Source organism: Lepisosteus oculatus, chromosome 2 (assembly GCF_040954835.1).
Source record: "Lepisosteus oculatus isolate fLepOcu1 chromosome 2, fLepOcu1.hap2, whole genome shotgun sequence".
Taxonomy (NCBI): domain Eukaryota; kingdom Metazoa; phylum Chordata; class Actinopteri; order Semionotiformes; family Lepisosteidae; genus Lepisosteus; species Lepisosteus oculatus.
In genome coordinates, this window is record NC_090697.1 from 600,882 (window position 1) to 627,338 (window position 26,457).

At 37.8% G+C, this 26,457-nt stretch overlaps 1 protein-coding gene across 5 annotated transcripts in view; it reads right to left on the reverse strand.

The window, feature by feature from the left end:
- Nucleotides 1–19,049: 19,049 nt before the first annotated feature.
- The window catches only part of cep85l (centrosomal protein 85, like), a 92,663-nt gene continuing 85,255 nt past the window's right edge, over nt 19,050–26,457 (reverse strand). For all 5 annotated transcript variants that reach the window (XM_069195590.1, XM_069195600.1, XM_069195594.1 and 2 more), the window contains 3 exons: nt 25,615–25,722; nt 20,146–20,359; nt 19,050–19,338 (listed from right to left, as the gene is read on the reverse strand). In XM_069195590.1, the coding sequence (XP_069051691.1) occupies nt 19,175–19,338; nt 20,146–20,359; nt 25,615–25,722 (486 nt within the window). In that variant the 3' untranslated portion in view covers nt 19,050–19,174. The remainder of the gene's footprint in view (nt 19,339–20,145; nt 20,360–25,614; nt 25,723–26,457) is intronic.

Below are 26,457 nucleotides of genomic sequence, written 5' to 3' on the forward strand. Positions count from 1 at the left end.
TGCACCTGATTCTAATTTTAAGCATTTGATGCAATGATAAAGGTAGGGGTGTACTAACTAATTCTGCTCTCCTTACTATCCCCCAAGCCCGTCTACATTGTATGGGTGACGGGGCCTTCTGTTATGCCCCCAAGCTCTGGAACTCTCTGCCCAAGGATATCAGTCACCTTCTCTAAACTTCAAATCCAGACTCAAAACCCTCTTCAGAAAAGCCTTTACTTAACTGGTTCCATTCTTCACCCTTCTGCTTTTCTTAGTAGTACCATCCAGGTCTCCTCTGTATATTGTGTTTTCTTGTTTATTCTTTTTATTTAGGGTTGTCATCCTGTAAAGTGCTTTGAGAAGCCCCCTTTAGAAGGAAATTGATTTTTAAATAGTACAAATGGAAAATGATTTTTCAGTCTTATTTTTTAGTTGTTGAAATGACAATCAAATCATTTGGTCCAAAAATGTAAAAAAAAAAACTTTCCATGGGGTGTACTTTTTCACACCACTCTAGTGGTTGTGAAAAGATTGAGTCCCATCAGAACTATTCCATAAACCTTCCACAACTGTTCTGGGCTATTATAGATGTATACAATATTAATGAGTTCAGTTTTTGTAGTGGTATTGGCCAGAGATGTTCACTGTATCTCCAAAATCGTAGTAATACTAAGAATATTTACGTCCGAGATCAGAGGTAAAATACTCCTGCTCAAATTGATTCATCAAACCACTTCTAGCCTAGAACAGATGTGGTGTTGGGGATTGCCTCTGCATGAAACTAAAATTAATAAAGGCTGGCACATCCATTCTTTAATTGACTTGGCATACAAATAACTGTTCCTAAAAACTGAACTTAAATTGATATAACAGGTAATATGTACAGCATGAACAATGAAATGATAAATGGGCCCAATTATGTGCTTATTAATAGTGTTTTTTTTTCTACAAAAATCATCTTGCAACACCTTATCTACACAGGTGTTCGTGAAGTGGCAACGAGCTAAAGTGTTCTGGAACAGTATTTGCTCTTCCTCCTATGACAAATGTCCATATTTGGTTTAAGTGCATGCCAATGGAGTAGGGGACAGCTACTTTACATGTTTCCCTTTAATAGTACGAACAAATTTAAAATGGAATTAAACATTCTAAAGCACGTATTTTAAAACCTCTAGGGCATGGTTGACTCTCAATAACCAGGTTTAAAAAGCTTTATTTTGAATCGATAAAACTGGTAACTGAATTTTCTTAGTACAAGTTAGTATGAGGGTTAATATGGGGGGGAAGCTTTGATTCTGTGCATTAATATTAATTATTCCTTACCAGTTGGCAGTTTAAAATTCAGTATATTCAGAAACTGCTTGGTGAATAGGGGAAATCGCCTTTTCTGCATTCACATAAAGAGATTGTGTGCAGCTTAATTGTAGATTAGCTCAGTAATATAACTCCTGCAGAGAATTGGTATGTAATGCAAAACATCTTGCCTCTCTGTAGACCTAATTAAAATGGGTTTGGGGGTTGCTCACAAGGGAATTGGTGATAATCTGGCATTTTTAAGTGTATTTGCACAACTTTTTGTTTTTAAATTGATTACATTTTCTCTAAGCTTTTAAAATGTTTGATAGTGGCTTCACAAAGTTCTTGAGGTAGCTTTCAATAATTAAAAGCTACTGAAACATGTCTAAGTGTCTCTCATATGGAGACTTTAATTTGACTGTTATAGATTATACTGTTTCAATACTTGTGCATTAGCAGTTAAAACATGATCACTACATCTTTTTCCTTCTGTGTAGCTGAATATATGCAACCTACTGCATATTTAAGAAAAAAAGCAAATCAATAATATGAAATAGATCTGGTTGTATAACCTAAATTATCTTAATTCTAATTAAATTATTTGAATCGAGCATGCAAGTAGTGACATCTGTCCCTGGATGATAGGTTTAATTTTTGAGAAACTGAGTAGTAATCTACTATGAGGCCAACGAGAGATTTTGAGTTTAGGGAGTGAGAAGGAAGAAAGTGTTGAGCATGTACTGTACGTAACTAAAAAAAAAACCTCAAATCCCATTCTGGAATTTCAACAAAGCATCTTAGTGATACTGCAAGCATATGTTAAAGATTTTTATGGTCTTAAGACAGTTCCAGTTTTAAGTGAAAAATGTTACGTATGACCAACTCAGAATAGTTAATCACGCTGTAAAAGCCATCCCTCCTGTCAAGCAAAATAGTGGCAGTGTTATGTTATAGTTCTGCATCTGCTCAGGAGTGACCAAGAAGCCTGTCAAGACCTACAGGAACATGCAGTTACAACAGAATGATACATTGCGAGTATTAATAGATGTTTGTCTGTAACCTGTAATTTCTACATTAGTTTACATCCTTCCTGTCGCACTTAGTATGCGTTCACATAATGGTGAAACTAGTGTACTAGAAGTCTTCCCAAGTGTGTCTGACTTACAATTTGTTTTTATTGTATCACTTGCTTTTCTTTTAAGCAGACAGGCTTTCTTCGATTGCAAGTCAGTCATTGGCAGCAATCAAACTCACCATTTGAGACTCATCCAGGCTTTTTTTTTTTAGATGGACACAATGATTACTTGGTTTTTTGTGTCTTGGTGTAGTCAGTCACTCACTTAACTAATGCTAAAATTTAAAGGAAGTCATTGTAATACACATCCTGTACATACATTTGTTAAAGTAGAAACAAAGGACTACTCATTATGGGTAAGGGAATCTTCCTCAGACTGGTTTGAGGTCACTAATGCATTGTCAAAAGAGCCAGGTCTGGAAGTGTTGATCTTAGTCATCCAAATCGATTATCTAGACTCTCATATGATGAGAAACATGTCAAACTAAAAAAAATAAGTGGCATGCAAGTCACACAAGAATGAAAGGAGAACTTAATGACTGCTCAGACGTGGGGAGGTGAAGTTATAAATACACTCGTGACCAGAACTGAACCCCTTACCCGGGAACATAGAGTTCGGACTCCAAATATATTAAATGGCTGCATCACCAGGAGGGTCTTCAAAATCGGTAGTAATCCAAGGATAAAGAAGTGCAAATTGAAATTGTTTGGATTTTTCCAAGACTGGAAAAAGTGAAGAACAACTCCGAAATCATGTGTTTGAATCTAAGTGTATGGGATCTTTTGGGGGGGGGGAGAACTCTGAATCTTTGCTCATTCATTAAGCTCATGTAATTGAGTTTCATATACTGGGCTTCCTTTTCTCATTGGTTCATTTCTTAAGTTGTTTGTCCTTTCAGTAATCTTTGGCCATGGAGTTCTTCTGCAGTCACTTACTGTACATGCACTGCTGGGTTGAGTGGGGTGAGTGGAGGGTTGTTGCTTCTCACACTCATCACATTCTGCCCTTTCTTTCTCATTTGCTAGTGTAAAGAATTTGCTCTGGTTGCACACTATAAAGGTGCCATGCTGTGTATTTATAAATTGGCAATCGATGATGTTCTTATGTTTGGTTACATCTATAAAAATATATTTGAAAATATTTCACCACAATTAATACATACATGTGGGTGAGGTAGGTAGCTATATAAGAGCAGGTTATTTATTTATTGATGTCACATGTAATACTGCCATATACACCCTTAATTGGTTTCTCTTTCACCTATACTGCATTAACATTGATATACATATATATGTTTATAACAAACCATTCACCCAACTGTGCTTCAACATAAGTGGAAAGCAGATCTCTCAATGAGAGACAAATGGACATTTGAATGTGTTTGCAACCCTATGACTGTACTGTACATCATCTTGTATTCTGCATTTAAAACTCCAATATTACTGTAGAACAGTACATTTGGAAAAAGTGTTATTACATACAGTGTAAGTAATATACTGGTTTGAACAGTAAGACATGGCATAAAAACCCTTCACGTGCAGCATGTTAAGTTATTACTAATCACAACAATAATGATATTCAATGTATTATACATAAACAAAGGTTTATTCCAAGCTGAAAAGAGAAGAGATGCAACATTTAATCTGTGGAGCCTTCTTCAGGTTTGTCTCAGCATGGAATAAACCTTTTACCTTTTTTTTTTTAAGTCTATGCGTGCTGACAGCTACTTGAACTAATTGCATAATAGACATAGTTTATCATTACTTCTTACATTAAATCCTTCCTCTGGTGTCTTCTAATAAATGAGTGCCGGATTTGTAGGCTAGTAATTTAATGATCTGCATGTGTTAAGCTCTCAAAAGGAAAGACTTTGATTTCCATACCAATGTCACCCAGTCTGTACTACTGTATGTCCAGTGCCATATTTGACTCCTGGCCGAGTGTGAGCAAAAGGGAAAAGCCCAGCTTTTCTCTTATCAACACAGGTCCTACAGATCTCCAGACGTCTTGCAACAAAACCCAAGATTATCACCTGGGATTTGTCTTACAGCAGCCCCCCAAAATCTTTGAAGGATTGTTCTTCATATGCAGGCCGCTTTGGAAGCATGAGTGTTTTTGTTTGACCACAACACCTCTGCCTTGGACCCCATTACACATTTGACATTTTTCTTTGAATTGTTTATTTTGATCAATTGTTTATTCTCACAATTCCAGCTGCATCCTGCAGTTCCCTTGAAAGTTTATAGCTCGGCAGATCTTTTCTGAAGTTTTTTGTGGTGAGGATCTGAAATGTGCATCTTCTCAGAAGTCTATGCACTTTTTTCTGACCATTGAGGTGCTTTCAAACTGTTCCAGGGTAGTTGAGACTGTGGAGACTTAGCTTTTTTTTCCTCTGTGAAGAATCTAATTGTACTTGACAATATAAATGTATGTCAGTTTTTCATATTATTGCCAAAATAAGATGAACTTGAAATCATGATTTCTGAAATATGAAGCACAAATCACAGCAAACTGAAGTTCTGAAAAATTAAATCTTATTCCATATCCAATTCATATTAATGCTACAATGTTATTCATTATAATCCTGGTATAAAAATGTAGAGATTGCATGTTAAATAGACATACATAGTGCTTTCTGGCCAAGATATTGGTTGTATGAAACCCATTTTAAAATGCTTCTTCCTGTCTTAAATCATTCTGTGTTTATCTATCGTTTGGATGTAGCCCGTCATCACTGCAGTCAGTCAGACTTAAAGAGACAATGCTATTTAAAGAACTAAATAAAAATGTATTATGTCGTAGTTTTCTCTAATTTCATGTAATCTTTGAAATTATCCTTGTTGAGATGAAAGCTTTGCTTCCTCTGTTTTGTCAATTGATGCATCTTCAATGTTACAGACAAGACAGCTGAACACTGTGGTTTTTGTAAATTATTGGAAGCAATGCAAAAATATAAAGCATTCACAATTGTAGTGCCCCAGGGTCTGTGTAGTGATTTTGCTGAGAAATGAGGCAAGTTGTGTAAAAATAAGTGTTATGTATTTTTATAATATGATCAGTCAACACAAAAAAGGTTAAATTACATTAAACAGAATTTAGAGTGCTTTTTAGGGTCTGGTCTGTTAATACAGTAATTACAGTTTTGTTAACGCTGTGTTAAAGAAGTGTGGGATTTGTTTTTTACTCTGAAAAAAGTCAGATGTAATGATGTACTTACAGTATACAGTATCTTATTGGTTATGTTTTCATGGATGCCTTAAGAAAACATAACTGATATAAAGTGTGTGTAATGCTGCTAATATAATGTTACTTAATCTTAACGCCCGTCTCCCTCATGATGTAAATTCCAGTACATCACTTCAAGCTTAATGTTGCTTATGGTTATAAAGAGTGGTAATGCACTTACATCATTACAAAATGTGTGGGTATTTCACTCAAAGCCATCTTTGATTCTCATTTGTCAAGCATTCCATATGACAATTTAACCTACTAGAGGATTTATGATTTTCAGGCTCTTGTACTAACTGTAGTGGTGAAGGAGACATGCCATAATATTAAATGTGCTGTGACATTTGTAGGCTTATATACAAAAGCCCACACGTTATAAAGTGATGCACTGCAATAGGAGTCCACCCATTAGGTTGCCTTTCCTGGGTGGCTGTATGGTCTTTGACATATTTCATAGAGGTGATACCCTTGTTTCATGCTAGTTACTGTGCTCAATGTGCTCACATTTTCATTGTAACATAAAATATTAATTTTCATCTTAATCTCTTTAAAGGGGGGCTACTGACGCAGAGAGATCAGGGCTGTGGTTTCACAAGAGTTGTAGCTCAATGACTGCCCAGGGGTGAGGAAACTGCAGAGGAAGGGAACATTAAGTCATTTTGCTGTTCCCTGCCCTGCTCAGATGTTCTCAGTGATGGCAGACAGCTTATGTACTTTATTGAAGTAAAAAGAGTGGTTCTTTAGATTCAAAGGGCTCAATTATTTGTGTGTAAAACATAGCTAGTCTGGTGCAAAACAACTTTCTTTCAAATTAGACAATAACATAAAATTGTATCATACTTTGTCAGGCCAGATAGAATAACAGTGTCATCTTGTTAAGAAATGTAAATATTTTTTGAGTGATTGCTTTGTTATAGCCATGCATATGGGTACAGCCTTTTTAGATTTGCCACATTCCTTCATCGGGGGTGACATTTAGTTACATTGCCTGCTCTCAGTCTTTATATTTCTGTAATTAATACTGAAAAAACAAGCTGTCGCTGACCTGAACCTTCTACATTTTTGTCCTTGGTGACACCAGTCTCCTTTGCATTTATTTTGATACTTTTAACTAGTACAAAATGTGTTCCTGATTCCATTTTATGCATCCTGAAATGGTCTCTGGTGGTCTGAAGAGACTTATTGGGTGGAGTAACTGTTTGCACTCCCAGTGCATATACGCTGTGGGAATGAGGCTTACTTGAGGAGTAGGCCCAAGACAGAGAAATGACTCACAATAGCAGACTTGTATAAAAAAACCCATGTCCATTGTCTAAGGCAAGCTCCTCACCAAAAGGTTGGACTGGCACTCTGGATTATAACTCTTGAAATCCTGACCCCTAATGGCTACATCATTTCCCACTCAGTTCCTGCTGCTGTCTTCCATCATTTCCTGTATAAGCCATGATGTCCCTACACCCTCACAACCACAAACCCACATAAAAAATACATAACTCACAACTATATACATATGTACATACTCAGATATTCTGGGTCCCTAATAAACTGATAGACAAATTGTTCCCTTGGGTTGCCAAACAAGTAATATGTTAGTGCATTGTGTTTCGGGAGAGAGTAGCCATACTGTATATGTATTCAACCTCATAGTCTGCTACAGTTGTAGAAACAAAACAATTGGCTTTGTGATGAAAGCAGCCTCACCCCCATGAGGAAATGATGAGGTCTCACATGTTTTACAAATGCTCTGACAGAAATACTGTCACATTGTGATATCTATGAACAGTAACTGGCATTTCTGTCTTCAGCTCTGAATTATTTGGAAGAAAAGGTACACATTCCCAGACAAAGATTTTGAAGCAGAGACAAACTGAATTCTTATCTTCCTTCGAGGTCAAAAGACTGACTTAGAAATTTCCTGAAGAACTTCATTTGTATGAAGAGTAAGGGTATTAAGTCATGTCATCTAGAGTAGATCAGCCAAACCAACATAAATGCACTCTATTTTGTCTAAAATATACTGTACATTCTATTTTGTTGTTTCCTTTAATACATTTCTAAAAAAATTATAAATTAAACATGTTTATATACTTTTCTCTTGTTTGCGTTTGGATTTTAAAATATTTGGTGACCCCTAAATGCTGTCTTTTTGGTTTCCCCTTAGGTGGTGAGGTCACTACAGTGCACCATAGAAAGGGGAAGCTTTAGCTGTTCAGAGTAGCATTGTTCTCAAGTGCTGTGGCGTGCCCTACAGTTAATAATAATAATAATAATAATAATAATAGTTTCTTTATTAGCCCTATACAATTTCTTGCATTAGGAATTCGTCTTTTCGCATACCCCAGCTTTTCTCCATGGAGACACAGACACAGACAGGGAGAGAAGCTTGGGGTCAGAGCGCAGGGTCAGCCATTGTACAGCGCCCCTGGAGCAGTTAGGGTTAAGGGCCTTGCTCAGGGGCCCAACGGAGTAGGATTCCTCTGCCGGCCACGGGACCATGTTGTTACAGGTAGGACAATCAACAGAAGTCATATGATTAAACATTAGAATATGTATTTAGCAGATCATCTGCAAAATAACTTTATTGTGCATTGAACATCATTATGTGTGTTACTTGTGTCTACATTTAAATGTTTTTTTGTGTATTTGTATATTTAAAATGCATCCAATTGTTTTACAAGGTGATTGCAGTTAATGCCACCTGTGTATAATTAGGAGAACAGGTAGCTATCAAATACTGTAAGAAAACAGGTGTGTGTGTGATCAAGATGGAAGTTCTTTCCGAAGGTGTCAATAGATCTAAGAACGTTCTTCAAGATGTCTTCAGTTGATCTTTTTTAACTGTTGTTGTTTTGGCACCAATATTTGCATTTCAGCTGGGAAAATGTGATTCTCTTATTTCTGCACAAGCTCTTTTTTTCCGACTGCGTTTCTCTTAAAACAAAGATGTCCAGTTCCGTTACTAGGGGGACGCAGTGTCTGCAGTTTTTCTAGGTCTTTCGAAAGCACCTGAAGAGCTGGTTAAAACTGCCAAAGTAGCCTGAATAAGACAATATAGAACTAATTTACTGTAGCTCATTAAAACCTGAGGTTAAAGCCTTTACTTCAGTAAATCTGCAGGTTTTGTTCCAACTCAGCAGCTCTCCAGGACCTGGATTGGACATGCCTTGCCTAAAAAGAACTTATTTTTTGTCCAGGCAACAGCAAGTCTGAAACAGTGACAGATGAACAAGCTCTGACTCTTTGCCCTTCAGAAATGAATCTGCTGCAGTTTTTAATCCTGGCACCAGCCTGCCTCTGTAAATCTCCCATTAGTCAGGATCTCTTCATCAGCTGATCTTATTTACAGGATTTTGGATATCTGAGCTTCATTCTAGTAGTAGCACAATTTCACTAGATGGCTGAGCATCATGTAAGTAGTAGAATCCTTGCAAAAGGTTGTGTATTTTTAGCGTTTTTAAAATATTTTAATTTGTTAGGGATTCGATTGTAGGAGAACTAAAGGACCTCTTGGTTATAAATGGCTTGGATGTATATTTGAGTTGTTGAGATGAATATCTGGTTTTGAGATGAATTAGTTTCTATTAGGAATCTTCACAAGTAATCAAACTAAAAGGATGTGTGATACATAGCATCTCAAGTCCCAAGTACTGAATATGCTACAGTAGTTGGCGCTATGCCAGTGCTGATCTGAAATGGATTATTTTTCTCTGTCAATAGTCATTTTCAATTTTAATTGAAATAAACACATTGGGAGCTATTCCATGACTAGAAGTTGAGGCCATTCGAGAAGAAGTTCCCTAAGCAATCTAAATCTGTTGCCATCCAGCAGATCTCTAAGAGATTTTCATGACCCATGACAGCAGCCCTTACCGCCGCCGCCTTGCTGCTGGTGAGGATCAGCGCTGAGCCTGTGGGTGGAGGCTGCGGCCTGATACCGGCAGGATCAGAAGAGCCTCCTCATTCTCCCCGTGTGCTATGGTTACACAAAGAGTAAGAGGGTTTAATTAAAACCTCACTGTACCTGACAACTGGTTGTCCAGGTTTATGTTCACAAAGTCTGATTCAGTCTGATGTTCTGTGAGGAAGTCAGTGCCTTGAGTGGCAGGTGATGTGATGGGCCAGTCTTAGTCATGTTTTGGGTAACTGCAGTGACATTTAATGCTGTAATTCTGAAGTGTCAGTTGCATGGGAAAATAAATCGGGGTTGAATTATTTTTTGTTGCTGTTTGTCAGCATCTGTGTTGTACAAGCCTTAGGAGATGCATAAAACGTTTCACATTCCTGTCTTTCGGGTCCTTTTGTATTTCTTTATTTCACACATCTGGGTAAAGCCAATCTGCAGTTACGTTTTATGTGAAAATGTGAATGGACTTGTAGTCTGACAGGTCTCACTAATCCTAAATCTTATTTTCTCCCTAGAACTCCCCAGTAAGTAGTTAACATGACCAGCTTTCTGCTTTTCATTTAACCCACTCCCTGCATGATCTCCTTTATTTTAAGTTCTGTCCTTCACACTCCACTGAGGCTCCTCAGCCACAAACTCTTTCCTCTCAGCTTGTTCTGAGTCTAATCCGGGTCGTCTATTGATCTAACTACTGTCTTTGAGACACAGAAGTGTGACATAGCCAGCCTGTCACTTGGTTTTTCATGTTTTAAGCAGCCAGGCCTCAGTCTTTTGGTTGCACTCTAGAATCCTAGTTCTTAACCTCTGGCCCCCTCTAAGTGAAGACTACATGGTCATCTTCTTTCTCTTTTTCTCTTCTTTCTTTGATTTTTACTTGGTTCCACAGATACAATTCCAAGCTAACTCTAATGCTTTCTAATTTCCACAATACACCCGGTTTCTTATACTCTTCAGTTTAACTTTAAAATAATCACCAGGTACTAGATGATTTATATTCATTCTGTGATCTCTGCTTCTTAAACTTCTCTCTTACTCTTCACCAAGCGCCTGATCTTCACTAACAACCTCAACATTTCAGAACTGTCACTTTCCTGGATGTTCCTGTTTGGCCATGGACACTTCTCGACAAACAACACCTGCATTCCTTGACACAGCAGCAGCCTCTTTGTTGTTCTCTCTCATCCCACACACTCTAGATTTCACAGGAGTCCTAAATACTACAGGTGCCTTAACATCAGCAGAAAAATGGGTAATCTCAGACTCCTTTCTCCCCCTCTCTCTCCAGGCAATCTTGCGCTCTTCTGGGTATTACTGCCTTCTGGAATACCTGGCCCTGACTCTTCCTGTTCCTCACAATCACTCTCCAGGGGTGTAACCTTTGGATATATTGGGTCCCTTTTCTCTCTGCAACCACTCCTTGGGTTTTTATCCCTTACTACTAATATGATGAATGTATTTTTTTCCATTTTTTTCTTGATGTGTCTGTCCTTATTTCTGCCTTTCTTTCAGTTATCTCCTCTTGGATAAACTCACTTCATCTCAAACACGGTCTTTCCAAGTCTGAGATCATCTTTTTTTCCATTCCTCCCTCTTCTCTCGAAATTGTTCTGTTTGGCCCCTCTTTCTGACAGTATATCTCCTTTAAGAACACACCTGCTGTTTTTTCTTCTTATTCTTCTTTATTTTCTTATCTTGATATGTAATAGCTGTAAGTCTATAATTACTTGGTTTGGTTTTGTCACCCTTTTTATGGAAGGATGACTAGCAATGTTCCTAAAGTGGAAATTACTTCTGTCTTAAGTAACTATTATAGGAGTGTGGAACAAACTAACCAGCTATGTTACTGAGGCTGTTACCCTGGCGTCTTTCAAGAAGCTGCTTGATGATACTTAGATCACTTAGCTACTGGCTGCTCAAATCAACCAAGGTAGATAGACTGAATGGGCTCTTCTCATTTGTCACCCTACTTCTGCTCTGTTATCCATCTCCCAGAGCATTCATTTCCAGCCCTGAACCTCAGGAACCTCTGTGCTTTTTATCCAAGTTCTTGACCACAAAATAAATGATTTATTTTGCATTAATGATATTTGTAATCAGCAGCATCCCTTACCAATTTCCAAGTTTTAAATCTTCCCTCATTCAATTATCTGTAGGCAACTTGATCTCTGTAGAAATAAAAAAGTGCTTTTTGTGGGATTGTGCAATACATTCACAGATCATTCTCACCTGTGTCTGTTCATAGTAAACTGGTCACCTGTCTAGAGACGTTTAGGCAGAAGGGAACGAAGTCTTAATACACAAGTTGAAGGGAGATGGCATCACTGGCATCTTGGCACAATGCGTTTGACAGGGTAGTGTTGGAACTAAGGACTGTGCTCATCAACAAGTCTAACCAAGAAGTTATATAAATTAAAGTCATGAATTGGCACTAGTGAGTAACTGCTCAGTTGGAATAAACAGCCAGCAGATGCAGGAGTCTCCCATGACCAGGGTGGGGAAATTGTGTTCCAGAGGCTGCTGGAGCTTCCCTGCCTTTATTGACTGTGAGACTGCGGGAGCCTGATTGAATGTGCCACAGTCCCAGCATTGGTGTGGGATACAAAGGAACAAGTAATAGGTTTATTCCATGCTGAAAAAAAGAAGAAAGAGAACACAACGTTTCGGCCGTGGAGCCTTCTTCAGGTGTGAGAGAGACAGGGCAGTAGGCAAAGGTAAAGTAGCGGGAAACAAAGGTTGGGAGGGAGGAGGAGTGAGAGGCGGGAGCAGGGGACAGAAAGAGAGGCCAATCAAGAGGTGTGAAGTCAGAATGGGTGCAGAGAGGTGTGAAATGAAACTTCCAATGAATGGAGAAAAATTTAAAAGAACAGTAATCTGTCGTTAAGGGAAGGGAGAATGTGTGATCCTAACTGCAGAATAATTTTAGTTTCGGTGGTCTTTCTGATGTATGAGTTCGGAAAACCGTCTTTGAGAACACAGATGGAGAGATTAGTGTGGTCGTGGCCGTCAGAGGTGAAATGAGAAACAATGGGCTTGGAGAGATCTTTAATCTTCACAGCCCTGACGTGTTCTCTGAAGCGGTCTCCGAGTCTCCTTCCTGTTTCTCCAATGTAGATGGCTGGGCATTTACTGCAAGAGATACAGTAAATAAGGTTGCTGGAGGTACAAGATGCTGTCTGGGTGATCCGGAATTGTCCTGAGGGGCCTTGAATGAGTGTGGTGGTGGCTGTGTACTTGCAGGTGATACAGCGAGCTCTGTTGCAAGGGAAAGTGCCTGGTGTGGATGGTTGTTGAGGGCGGTCAAGGGAGCTGTGAACAAGGAGGTTACGCAGATTAGGTGGTCGGCGATATGAGATGATAGGGCGATCAGAAAAGAGGGCCCCAATGGAGGGATCATCCTGTAGGATGGAAAAGTTCTGGTTAATGGTCCTGGGGATAGGAAGTGTGTTAGGGTGGTAAGGAAGCACCAAGGGAATGCGGTTGTTACGGCGGGAGTTCCTGATCGGGTTGATGGTCCGGGGGGGTGTGAAAAAACATTTCAAGAATCTTTTAAAAAAAGTTTTTTTCAGTTATTTGTTTAAGCCACCATAATGTGGACTTGCCTTTGGATTCATGTTATGCAGGAATGTTATCCTGTATAGCAGGTATTTCATGGGTTTATTGTCTCTTCTCTGCTGCATACATTTATCAACACTTAGTAGAGTAATTTCTCAGTCTGTCATTACCTGTGCAGAAGTAGTTATGTTATTTGGATCATCCTTCCAATACATGTACCCTCTGTTTAAGGCTGTTAAAGAATATCTTTGTCACATAGTCTAATTTAAAAAATGGGGCTTGAACACCACCAGCCTGCTCAGCACCGTTACACTTCCAGGAGGGTCAAGTGAGAAACTGTGCCAGACTATGGCTATTAACAAGGTCATTCCCACTCTGCAAAAAAAGGAAGAACAAATGTTTCAGCTGTTGAGCCTTCATCTGGTATGAGCTAAAACGGTTCTTATTTCTACAGATTCAAAATCATACCAATAACTACTGTATGTTAATTTAGGTAAATGAAAATAATTTTCAATGTTTGGAAATTATTATTATTATTAAGAGCAAGCAGTCAGAGGCCAGCTGACACTTACCAACAAAGAGCAAGTAAAATAAAACAGGTTCCAGTTCTGTTAGAAAAGGGGGGGGGATATCTACACTAGAGGAAACCTTACTACACAAAAAGTTTTCTGTTTATTCTGGATAAGCAATGTAATGGATACACTCTGAAAGACGATCAATAAAAGGAGGATGGTGTTTCTTCACAACACACGGTGTGGGTATACGTTGGGGCATAACCAGAGGAGTGACAAATCGTGAAACTGCTCAGTCAAAACATTTGTGTTATGAAGGTGATGACTCTTAAGTCATGTGGCCCATAACAGCTGCAGCTGGACAGTAGTTGGCCATCACCGATAGGATGTACTGCATGTAAATACATACAGTAGATAATAAACTTCTCTCAGGATGCACACCCTCCAAGGTTATGGTGGAATTTAGGCAAAAGTTGAATATTATCTGTCCAAACTTTGACGATAATTTTAGATACTGAAGCATTGCAGGAGCTAATTGATATTCATTTATGTTTCAATAGTGTAATCAATCATAGCATTAGTCTATTCTTTTATACCCACCTGTGGCACAAAGCCCTTAAATACAATCCTTTGCACAGCTACTGTTGAGCTACTTGCCATTCTACAGACTGCACTGATTGCATCTGATTGGCATCACTTCAAACTCGCAAGCGCTAGCCAGACTACAGGACTACACTCTTGCTTGACAAGCTGAGTGCACCTTGCCTTTTCTTCTTCCAAAACAGAAAGTGGCACAAAATTAAAGCATTCTGTGAAGCCTCAATGCAATTCCGGAATGGTAGAGGATTCTTGGCATGAAGAAATTGTGATACCCTGAACCATAATAGGATTGCTGCGCTACATACAGTAGTGTTCATGCAGTGACGTTTTCCTTCCATCTGGACAGGTCTTCAAAGTAAAGGACTGAAGCTGCGGCTTTTGATGGTGTACCTTTTGGTGTGTCGTAGTCTGGTTTGAGTCGCGGATTGATCCTACTACCTGCAGTCAGCTCTAATTGTACAGTTTGGCCATATCTCACTTACAGTCAAGATTCATTATCATGAATCACACAGTCGTTTTTTTGGTCTAAAAAAATACAACAATTAATAAAATTGAGAGAAAAACAAATCCAAAAGTCAACTTCAAGTTGTAAAAAAATATTTTATTAACATCTATACAAATAAGAGCAAAAGCAAGGTTCCATGAAAAAATACAAGTAGTTAATATTTTTAGAAGGTTGTTTATATAAATATAACTTTGGCATTCATAACACCTAGCTGCAAACCCAAATACTTAAAGTTAAAACAATACAAAATCACATTAGAAGCCAGCCAGTGGCCTCAACACCTGTCCAGCTGTGCACTGTTGAAGTCGGTCATGACAACCACACATTTCCCTTTGCTTTTTCTACAGTATGTACAGTGTGACACTTAAAAAAATAAACTATCAAAATGCATTATTTTTGTACAGCTTAAATACTTTCTTACTGGGCACTAAACATTTAATATAAACCTGAGTCAAAGTATGCAATGCATGCTATTACAGATTACCCTCGCAGCATTTTCTGGACAAGCATACATGTCGGTTTGCGGCCTTCCTATGATTGTATACATCACTGAGGTATGAATGCAGTGTTTTGACATTTTACATTACATCTTTTGCAAGTTCAGCTTGAAAAAAATATGGCTTTTGGAAATATGAATTTTTCTTGCAATCTAGATGCTGGATAAGCAAGTTTGGATTTCTGACAAGGCACAAAGGACAATTAATTACAGATTTCAGCTGTTCTTCAGCTATTGTAAGATTAATTAGATGGATAGAATTGCATAGATTTTATTCCATACTGAAAAATTCAATCACAGCATTCTGTAACATGTTTTTGCTTGAGAAACTCAACTATCAATTCGGCAGAAACTTTTCTATCAGAATTTCACAAAACAGGACTTAAAAAAAGACTTTAGAAAAAGACTTAAGTCTTTTTCCCCCCATTAGAAGAATTCCACATTCTCCAAAGATAAAAGCAAATGAAATTGGGTACAGCCACTTGATTGATCCAGTGTAGTTTATAGATATACTATAGATACCAGGTACTTTGTTTTGGCTGATCAACATTCAATGTCCATTGATTTTCTACATATGAAATCTGCCATAGATGGCTGCTCACTAAGAACAGAAGGGTTCTTGGATTTCTGTTTTTAAGACAAATCAAGCTTTCAAGTTACCCCAAACCTAGAAAAAACGAACTCAAACTGAGCATCAGGTCTTTGTTAAATCAATATTGTTGCTTACCTATTACTAAGCAATGTAACTGTTCCATCCTTCATCATGCCTGCATAGATCTTTATATTTGTCTTAGAGATGTAGACATCTTCAGGATAACAAACAAAAAAAATGTATTTTCTGTAAACTGCTTTCCAAAACCCCCTAATTTACATTTATTTTACACTAAACATTCTAGACAGTCTCTAAAATGAGCACACTTCACTGTTCCACTGTTCTCAGTAATACCAGTGATGATGCAAGTTTAAAACCTTTAGAATATTCTGGAAGTATGAAGCCTGTAGCCCGACCCTCACTTTACTGTTTTCTAATGCTGCCTCACAGTATAAAGCAATAATTAATCAGCAAATGTTTAACAATTCTTAACACTTCTTTTATGCACACATTTTCCAGCTCTGGAACCACTTTAAAAACCCATCCCACTATACAGTATATCAAAATTGTCTTAGAAGGGGTCATCCATCTAAAAGACAATATTCACTGAAATATTTTAGAAATAGAAAAAAAATCAAAATATAAGTTTTGATACAGGTGTCAAATAATGTTGTTTTGTCTTTCCTGTTGGAATTATACATGCTATAACACATAGCATGTGGGTTGTCATTTCCGAATATTAAAAGTTTAAAATCTTATGTTTTTTTTTTACAAACATGTCAAATGCTTTCCTATAATACAAGACTTTCCCGCCAGCACACAGCCAAGCACATGAAACAATAGTCCCACATTTCAAACCCAGACTTGTTGTGCTTTTCTATGCTTGTAATGTTGGTTCACAATATTTGTGACCGAGGCCACTGTGACATTAAGTGAATCAGAACAACATGTTTGAACTAGCTTTTCAGTTCAACTGACACTAGATCAAGCCACTACCATGACAGGGATTAAATTTAAGTAATCAATATATAAATATGTCCTATTTTTTTAACTGTCCATAGTACTGTGGGGTATTTATAGTCCTCGAACATATTTAGAAGTTAATCTACTACAGTGAAAAGATACAAACATTTTTAAAGATATTTACTAAATAAGAAAAATGGCCTCCTCTCATTTGTAACCTTATGTTCTTAATGATGTGCTGAGTCATTTACAGTACATGGAGTGGCTTAGGAATCTGGATTGAAAAGACAGGTTGTTCTGACTCAGTGGTAAGTTTAACAATACTGTAAGGGGGCTGAATTAAATCATCTTTCTGTCTTTATATTTATAGAAAGGACCACCTTACATTACTTCTGACAGATAAATGTATTTAAATGTAAATGTAGGTTATAAAATAACCCTAAATTAGAAAGTCTAAAAAAATATGTTTTTAGAATTATCAGAGTATAAAATGCATTTTATCCCAACACAGAGCAGACAATAGAATGTGAACAAGCCAATAAAAGATCAGTAGACTTGGTTTCTTTCACTTGTGCTGTGTGACTGTAACAGGACATTTCAAACTTTTAATCTCATAATATGGCAATACTAATTTAAAGCAAGAATTTTAGCAAACTGAAGACTGGCCTTTGCCTTTTCAAACCGTTCTGAGAGGGTTTTAGACCACATTCTGTGAACTGTCTGTTAAAGTCTGTGGAATTCATTCATAATGCATTAACCTTCAAGTAGGAGAATAAGTACCTTTCTTTAAAAGCCTGCTCAAGGTTTGTAAATCACATTTTTCATGTCTAGAGGACATAATGCCTGCATAACATTAGAGCCAGGATAAAGGTTGCTCTATAGCAATGTGTGCACTGTCAATTATTAAAATGGGAATATGTTTTTCTAAGCAAAAGACAGTAAAACAAATAAGAATAACATACTGTTCAGTGAATTAAGTATTCTAGTTAAATCATCACAGCTGTGCCAAAATGAAGGCATGGTTCCATGTGAAAGAGTTCACCAAGTCATTGTTCAGGTCTTTCCATAATCTATAAAAATAATATTGTTAAAAGGCGTCTTACCTAAGGGTGTTGTGTGAACGCCTACCTCATGGACTCAAGTTAAAAAAAAACTATCTAACATAACTTGTTAATTGTCCATTCCAACACAAGGTAAAACTGGTTTCTGTATAATGCATGCAGATGGATTCAAGTGTTGGTAATGTACTTCATCTTAATAATGCAATTAGATAAGTGATAGACATTCTTAGTAATGTGCTCATAAAAATAAGTGGCTGAAACTTTTCTAGAACTGTGCTTGACTTTCACTTCTTAAGATTCTAAAATTCTTGCAATGTGGTCTATGGCTTAACTGTGATGTATACACTGATTAACCCCTTATTATCCTTTATCTAAATGTCTGCTGAATAGCTAGTGAGATCAGTCTTCTTTAATGTCCACTCTGTAACTTCATATTTGTTTTCAACAACCTCCATTCCTGTCACTATAATCTTTTTTAAAATAATAAAATGCTTATTTCAGATTCTAGATTGAGTGCTGACTGGCATTCTTGGAGTAAATTACAATGGTGATCGAATACCACTTTTTACTGCAATTCGAGGAGCGAACAAAAACCTAAATGCTGTGCTAATCCTTTCTCAAAACCATGACGGGGAACAAATGCGTTAGGCAGGCAAGAAGAGCTGTAGCTCTGCAGAAGTTAAGAGCAGTGGATCACTCAGCACCCTGTTGACCAGCAGCACACTAACCTTTTATTGTGGACAGTCTGCTCGGGTCTTTGGCTAGACAGTCCTATCCCTTGAAAGTCCTGCTATTGAACAAAATTAAAGTGCAAGAACATGAAGGATTTTGAAAGTAATTAGGCCGATTAAAGACTACATGCTTCTGTATCTCAAAAGTCCAGGCACTTCAAAAAGCAGCACTGTAGGTCAAATTCCTCTGGCCAACCCTTACAAGGTGTCAAGTAAACCAAAGAGCCATTTAAAACTCAGAACCTCAGCCACATGTCCTATGAGACACCCCAGGATCATGCATAAAAGATGGGAATTGTTAAATCTTTAAAAAGTCAAAGAACTCTAAATTAAAGAACAAAGAAATTTAGATCTCCAGATTAAAAATAATATTAATACTGAAATTCAGAGCAGAAGGGCTCCTATGTAATGAATTCACAGCTTGGTCCTACATTCAGTAGTTGAAGAAATCCCTGGCGAGCAGATACATTTGAGTCTAACTTCACAGTAAGTTATCTTTTTCTGTATAGCGTGTAACTTTAAATAAAGCATCACGACAAGAAACCCAAAGCTATTTCTCCTTCGGTTCATTTCTAAGTTGCCATCTTCCACAATGGCTCTGTAATAGAACTGCAGGGAAGTGTGACAAAGCAGCGTTAAATAACACAGTTCATTATTGCAGAGAGGCACCAAAGTGTCATTGAGTAATGCAGTTGTCTCCCATGTCCTGAGCATAGCGGTCTGATATTATAGTCCGCAATTCATCAATGTCCTTCCGTAACTGACACACTTCAGTAAGCTTTGTGTTGAGACTCTCTTCTGTACCGACATTTTCATTTTCTTCACCTGAGCAACTCATTGCTGTTAAAAGACAACAAAGACAGTTTAAAACAGACCTAGTAAGAACTACAAATGAGCATATGTGAGGTTTTTTCTAGTGTGGTGGAACTAGACTTATATTAATTTCAACAGCAGGATGCTTTTTTGAAAAGTAATTTTCAAAGATTTACAGTATATCCATGAGGCATCATACATCCATCACGTAAATGCAATTTGAAATACATCAAAAAAGCAATAGGTAACAGTCCTTTTATAACTGTGCATCCTCTTCTTTCCTTTAACATTTCGTTACTGCAGTTTCTACATCTGTCTGGTGGGAATTAGTTCTCTGAAACTGCAGCTGTTGTTTGGAACTGCAGTCAAACTCTGGCCGTTTAAAGTCTATGCAGGATGTGAAGAAATCTGAGCTGTCGAAACTACTGTGAAAACATTTCAGTGTATAACTGCATTTATGACAAATGAACTTGAAACTGGTTATTTTTAGCTTCTGATTAATAACCCAAAATTTCTCTTGCAACATCACAACAATCTTTTATTTTTTGACTCCAGGTACCCAAAGTTCATCTTCATAACTGCTCTTGGTTTTTTCTGTACATAAATAACTGAAGAATGTCAAAGGCCAGCATGCTTGTTGTACAGTATATTATTCATTTTCAATAATTCCTATAAATTGACACAGGAACAGCCTTAGAACACAAAAGCACAGAACAACTGCATTATCCCTCTATATTTCCTTCTGTGGACAATCCAGTATAAGAACATACACTGAATCTTTTTTTAGGCTGCTGTCTGACATGGAACGAAACGTGCAGAGGGGTCAGAACTTACACTTGATTCCCAGGAGCAGAGCGAGGTTGGGCTCCTGGCCTTGAGCTCTCTGGGTGAGGATGCTGCACAGGGCCCTGAGGTCCAGCAGACACAGGGACATCTCTTTCAGCAGCTGGCCCACAGCGGCAGGCATCTCGCTGCGGACCTGCTCCGCATGCCGCTGGCCACCCGCCAGGCTGCGTGACCCCTGCACCGCCTGTCTTTGGTTCTGGTTCTGGTGTGGAAGGCAGAGAGAGCCAGTGGTCAGACCTTCAGCAGCCACCACAATGTCATCGCAAATATAGTGCCACTGTCAGTGCAGAAGGCAGACATCAAATGGACCCAGCAATGACTAAAAACTACTTTGATACATTTATTTCACTGGGACAATGGTATCATCCATCTTTTCAGTAAGACCTGCCCAGGAACGTGCTGCTTAAGGGAGACTGAAACAAAAATCAAAATCACTACAATTAATAATTCCATCAACTTTGATTCAAAAGTTATTATATTTAAGTTTTTTTTATTATTTTTATTTAAGTTAAGTGTGTCACTTCAAAGGTACTGTATGGGGATCAAGTTGCAACAATGAGAACTGAAAAAAAGAGTAAATATTTTACAAATGTATTCTGATGTTCGGTCTACATTTTTAAAAAAGTTACTATTTTAATTAGCATATCTACCAAGACATTATTTCAACAGCATTACAAGTGGGTTTCATGAAGTATTTTTAGATGAAACTTCAAAGAATTATCTGTGCTGAGGGAATGGCAGCTGCCAAAGTCATATCCCTGTGTAAATCCTCAAGCTGTTTGTTCTGAAATCATCAACATGGTTGATTTATTCTTGAAAGTCCCCTCGCTGTCTTGGCTATTCCAACAATCTTCTAGAGACAAGACAGTGAATTGGTTTACAGATATCATGCCTTTAAATCGTTACTATTCCTGTACAAACATATCCAAATGTACTGAAACACAACATTCAACACCAGAAAAAGCCAGCACAAAGAAATAGAAGCTGTAAGTAGAATGAATGATGAGCTTCTAATTCAGATCTTAAACTAGTGAAGGAGTGAGCCTCCTATGCTATTCCAGTGGCAATATAGTCAAAAATGTAAAGCATGGTGGACACTTTCCATGGTTTAATCTGAAACAGCAACATAATGTGTGAATGAAGTACTACATGAGACTAGAATCATATTAATAGATAACACAGGTGCCATGCTCAGATTTTATCCTCTAGACTGAATTGTCTGTAGCCCATTCTCCTCCAACTTGTTTGACATGAAAGGTTGTTCAAAGTTCTATTCTTAGTTCAATTCTTTTTAATATTTATGTGCTTTCCCATAGTGGATTGTGCTGCTAAATTGTAGCTTTAGTATGTAATGCTGATTATGCTCAAATGTACTCTTTATGTAGCTCCCAGAATAAATGACGAATGGATTGCAGTATTTTTCACCTCTACTGTACCAAACTTTTTTTCAGTTCAGTCTGTTATCTTTAGAAATGTCTTTCCAGCCTGCTACAAATTCTAAAATAAAATTATTTTGAGCATTTGTGGCAGCACTTTAATTTAGATACAACTGGTTTAAAAGGAAACCCTCTACTAGCAATACGAATACTTTACTGAATTCCATTTTAACCTATATTTGATATATTTCCACTCACAAGGCTAAACCTTTCCACTCTTTACAGAATCTTAAACAGATTGCTCAAGGTTTTCATCAGAAAGGCTGGTGATAGGCCATAGCTGCACTTGCCCTATTAATGCCTTTTTTAGATCCTTACAGTGATGGCAGACAGTGTGCAAGAAGCAAAACGAGGGGATCGTAAACCTGCCGATCTACTGGGAGCTGGAGAAAACCAATATATGGTACAGATTCAGTGGAATAACGCTACCGAGGAGAACAGGTCAACAGGTCAGAGAACTGCAAACTGGAAGTGTCAGAAATGCCATTATGAGGCACTGCAAGGAAAAAAAAATAGTGTTTCCTTAAATGTTTGGTTTCCTATGGTGGATCATTAGTACCCTAAGAATTTAAGAATTTGGCTGAGGAATAAATTAGTTGTTTGTTGTTTGAGATGTGAATCCATGGTCCTGATTGTCATTAGAGCAGTGTTGGTATCCTTCAGAGTAAATTCCACTCCAGTGTTTGACAATTCAGCTGGTGTATTTCTCACTTCTCCAGCTGCTGCTGTGTGTCACCCAGGCGAGTGGTGGATGAAATGGGCTCCCTCTTAGAAGGAAAGCCCTTTGGGATCATGCGGTATGAAACATGCTACATAAAAACAAGGAATTACTCCTGGGATGTAGAAATCCATTTGAAACATCATACCCGGGAGTCATCGGTGTATCATCTCTTCCCTTTCTGTTCTTAGTATATCAGAAGCAATACTCATCAGTCGTATCAGTCATATCACTACTGCTTCAATTACGTAGAGTGATTTGTGTAGAATGGCATGTGTGACGCTATAGACAGCCTCGCGTGGATACAAACATACAACTGGTCTGACCAGTGCGCAGACCTGTGCAAAGCGTAAGTACAGGTTCATTATTTCCTCAGATGTGGTGGTGATATTCAGGCCTGTGGTAACAGCAAATGTTTGCTTAAAGAAAGAGTCAATGGGTCTTTGTTTCTGTTCCCTATTAATAAACCATGAGCCATTATTAGTGTGTGTTGATGCCCGGAGTGAAATGGCAATGGCACTGCAGCTTGAGCAATCAGAGCATACTTCTGAAAGAGATTTATTCATGTATGTATTGATTGGTTTTAAATATTTATGAGGCATCAACCCCACAGCACCTGTGTCATATCGGGCTAAGGTTGCTAATTTTACTGAGCGTTACATGTTTAAGACATTGGAACACAAAAAATATAGAGGAAATCATCTTTTTTCTCCATTAAAAAATGTTTAGGAACAGACAAAAACTATCAGTATAATTGATTTCATAGGCTACTACTACTTTCCTCTCACCTTTAAATCTCTAACATAAAATATTCCATTTATTTATTTTTGGTTTACTTTTTAATGTTGTTGTACACACAGCTTGTGTCTTCCTTGTTGGAGCATTCACAGTATATTGTGCCACATCATTATCATATTCAGTAATCTGTAATGATTGTGAATTGAATTCATAATAGGCAGAATTATGCACTGTATATTGTTTTTACTGTTGATTGTAACAGTAAAATATCTTAAACCACTAGACACTCTCCATGGTTTACTGATCACACACGATCCCTTAAACAAGAGTGCTGCTAGATCCCATCCCCAACCAACTAGTTAAAGATTCCCTCGAAGTACTGGCAGGACAACAGTGCTTGTGCTCCTAGATCTTACTGCTGCCTTTGACACTGTTGACCACTGTATTTTGTTACAAAGGCTTGAGTTCGAGGTTGGCTTATGTGGAACCGTCCTTAAGTGGTTTACCTCCTATTTAACTAACCGTTTTCACTATATTCAAATATCTAATAATTTTACTGCTTCGTCACTGTCACCAGTCAAATTTGGGGTACCACAGGGATCAGTGCTCAGACCAGTATTGTTCTCTTTGTATATATTGCCGCTAGGTAGAATAATACAAAAGCATAATATTAACTTTCATTGCTATGCTGATGACACTCAAATATACATTTCATTTACACCTAACGACAACTCATCAACTGTAACTTTAGCTAATTGCATTAATGAAGTACAGTCTGTGTGAAAACCTTTTGTCACTCAACTCTGATAAAACTGAGGTTCTGTTGTTTCGAGGCAGTGCGGATAGGACTGTTATAACCTCAGCATTCACCTAAGAGGGTTTAAAATTTTGCCTCAAAGATCCGGCACGTAACTTAGGCGTCATCTTAGACACAAGGTTCTCATTTAACTCTCATGTTAATGCAGTATCAAAAGCGTGCTTCCTGGAGTTAAGAAACATTGCAAAACTTTCTCTCCACTCAAGACACACAGAAAACTAATACATGCTCTTGTATACAGCAGATTAGACTACTGTAATGCCTTACTATCAGGGAGCAACTATCGCACCCTCAACACCTTACAGCGAATTCAAAACGCAGCAGTTAGAATTGTTACAAGGGGTAGAAAGTACGACAACATAACACCTATACTTGGCTCTCTCCATTGTCTTCCTGTTGGGTACAGGACAGACTTCAAAATTATTTTACTTACTTAAAGGCTCTCAGAAGTCAGGCATGTCTATTTAATAAAGCTGATTAATGTATACAATCCAAGTCATCCACTTAGATCACAGAATGCAGGTCTTCTTCTTATTCCACATGTAACAGCTGGTGGTAAAGCCTTTAGCCCCTAGCGTATGGAACAGTCTCCCACCCCATATTCGGGATGCTGAGTCAATCTCAGTATTCAAATCCAGACTGAAGACCTATTACTTCAGCCTAGCCTACTTACACCTTACATTATGGCCTGCTGCAACCATTGCTGCTGGTGCTGCTGTACTTGCCATTGTGTGTTTCAGTGTTCCTTCCAGGTAGATACATCTGTTCTGACCAACCTATCCTATTCTCCTCCCCACATGTCCAGATGGCACCCGAGCTGGAAACCATCTTTAGTTGGATTCTGCATCACCGCCTTGGATCCATGAGGGACATTGCGAATACATATAGTTTAGGAGGATTTGCTGGTCTACAGAGAACTGCATGGAGTACTGGCACACAGAAGGACATGATGGAAGACTTAATACTCCACATTTAGTACTTTTCTAGAATTGTAGAATGCTAGCATGCTCAGAGGGGTTGGGCAGCCAGTTGACCTTGGACCCCTAGAGGTTTTCTTTCTCCTTACAGATAAGTTTTTGGTTCCTCTCCTCCGTTGTCTTCTGGCTTTTTCTCTTTCTGTATTGTAATGTCATGTACTGTCACACAGTTCTGTTAAGTGCCTTGAGACAAACCTTGTTGTGAAAGGCGCTATATAAAAATATATTGAATTAAATTAAATATCTGACATATTTGGGTTTAATGAACACTGTCGATTGACTTACCAAATGTCCAGTATTTCTTGGCTCTAGACAAAAATCAGGAATATTGGAGACTGTCCATTAAATAAAAAATCTGTTAAATCTGTTACAGAATTAATTTACTGTATTAATTTATAAACCACTTGAATTTCTAGATAAACTAAATGACTTCCGCTTGTCTGAGATCCTTCTAAAGCACTTTTCATTACTAGGTATACTAGCATGAAAAGACCCAGATCACCCTGTCTGGAAGGTACCATGTGAAGGTGAAACAGTTCTTAAACAGAATCCGCAGTTTTGTCACAGTTAACCGAGCACAGTCACAACTGCAAACAGAAGGAGAAAGGGTGTGTAACGCAAGATGATGTTATGATGGAATAGTACATGGTACACTGTGATAGTGCTTTGCATCAGAGTCTTGACACAGTAATACAATGTGCAGGTGTAGTTCCCACACATGCCTCTAAACAAAGCGGTATCTTGAGTACTGCACACACACAGTCCGCTCACCTCTTCAAGCACTTCAGACAGTTGCTTCAGGGTGTCTTCCTTCTCGGCCAGCTGCTTCCTTAGCTCCTGGGAAGCAGCCCGTTCTTGTAATAGCTTCTTCTCTGAAGCCTAAGTAAGAACAGAAAAGAATTACATGATAAAATATATATACAGAAATAATAAATATGTGCCTTCTGGATCTGTCTTATTTTCTTAACAACTAGAACAAACTCAGTCTTTAACAACCGTATATATACTGTATAAAACATTGTAGTATACAAAACACAAACACTACTGATATCTCTGAATATAAAACTTAATCTAGTATTGATTTTATTTTATATTGACATTTTAATGTGTTTCCTAAAATATTTTTTTTCATTACAAAGCAGAAACAACATCCACTGTAAGCAATTCACCTGATGGTTTTATTTTTTTCATACAGGGTTACTTCCACAATAAGGACCATCCTTGCAACGTTAACTGTGCAACATTAACTTTCCTGACTTACAACTTTCCATACAACTTTATTCCCTCACAACACAAATAAGTCCCATGATGAAACAAAACACTCAATATAGGTCCTGCCTATATTGTTACACCCTGTACCAACAACCTTACCCTATAGGGCACCACCGATATTCATGCCTTTAATTACAAAAAGGTGTGCTGTACAAATATATTATTTATTGATTTGTTATTTTTTAATTTTACTGTCCGTTATCGAGGAATTTCTGATTTTATAGCCAAATTCCCTTTTAGCATATTTTGTCTACTAAATCAGAAGTCCATTAAGCCAAAGGTTTACTGTAACATAAAAACATTTGCATCCTCCTCTACCTTTAACAGCTCACATTAAAAAAA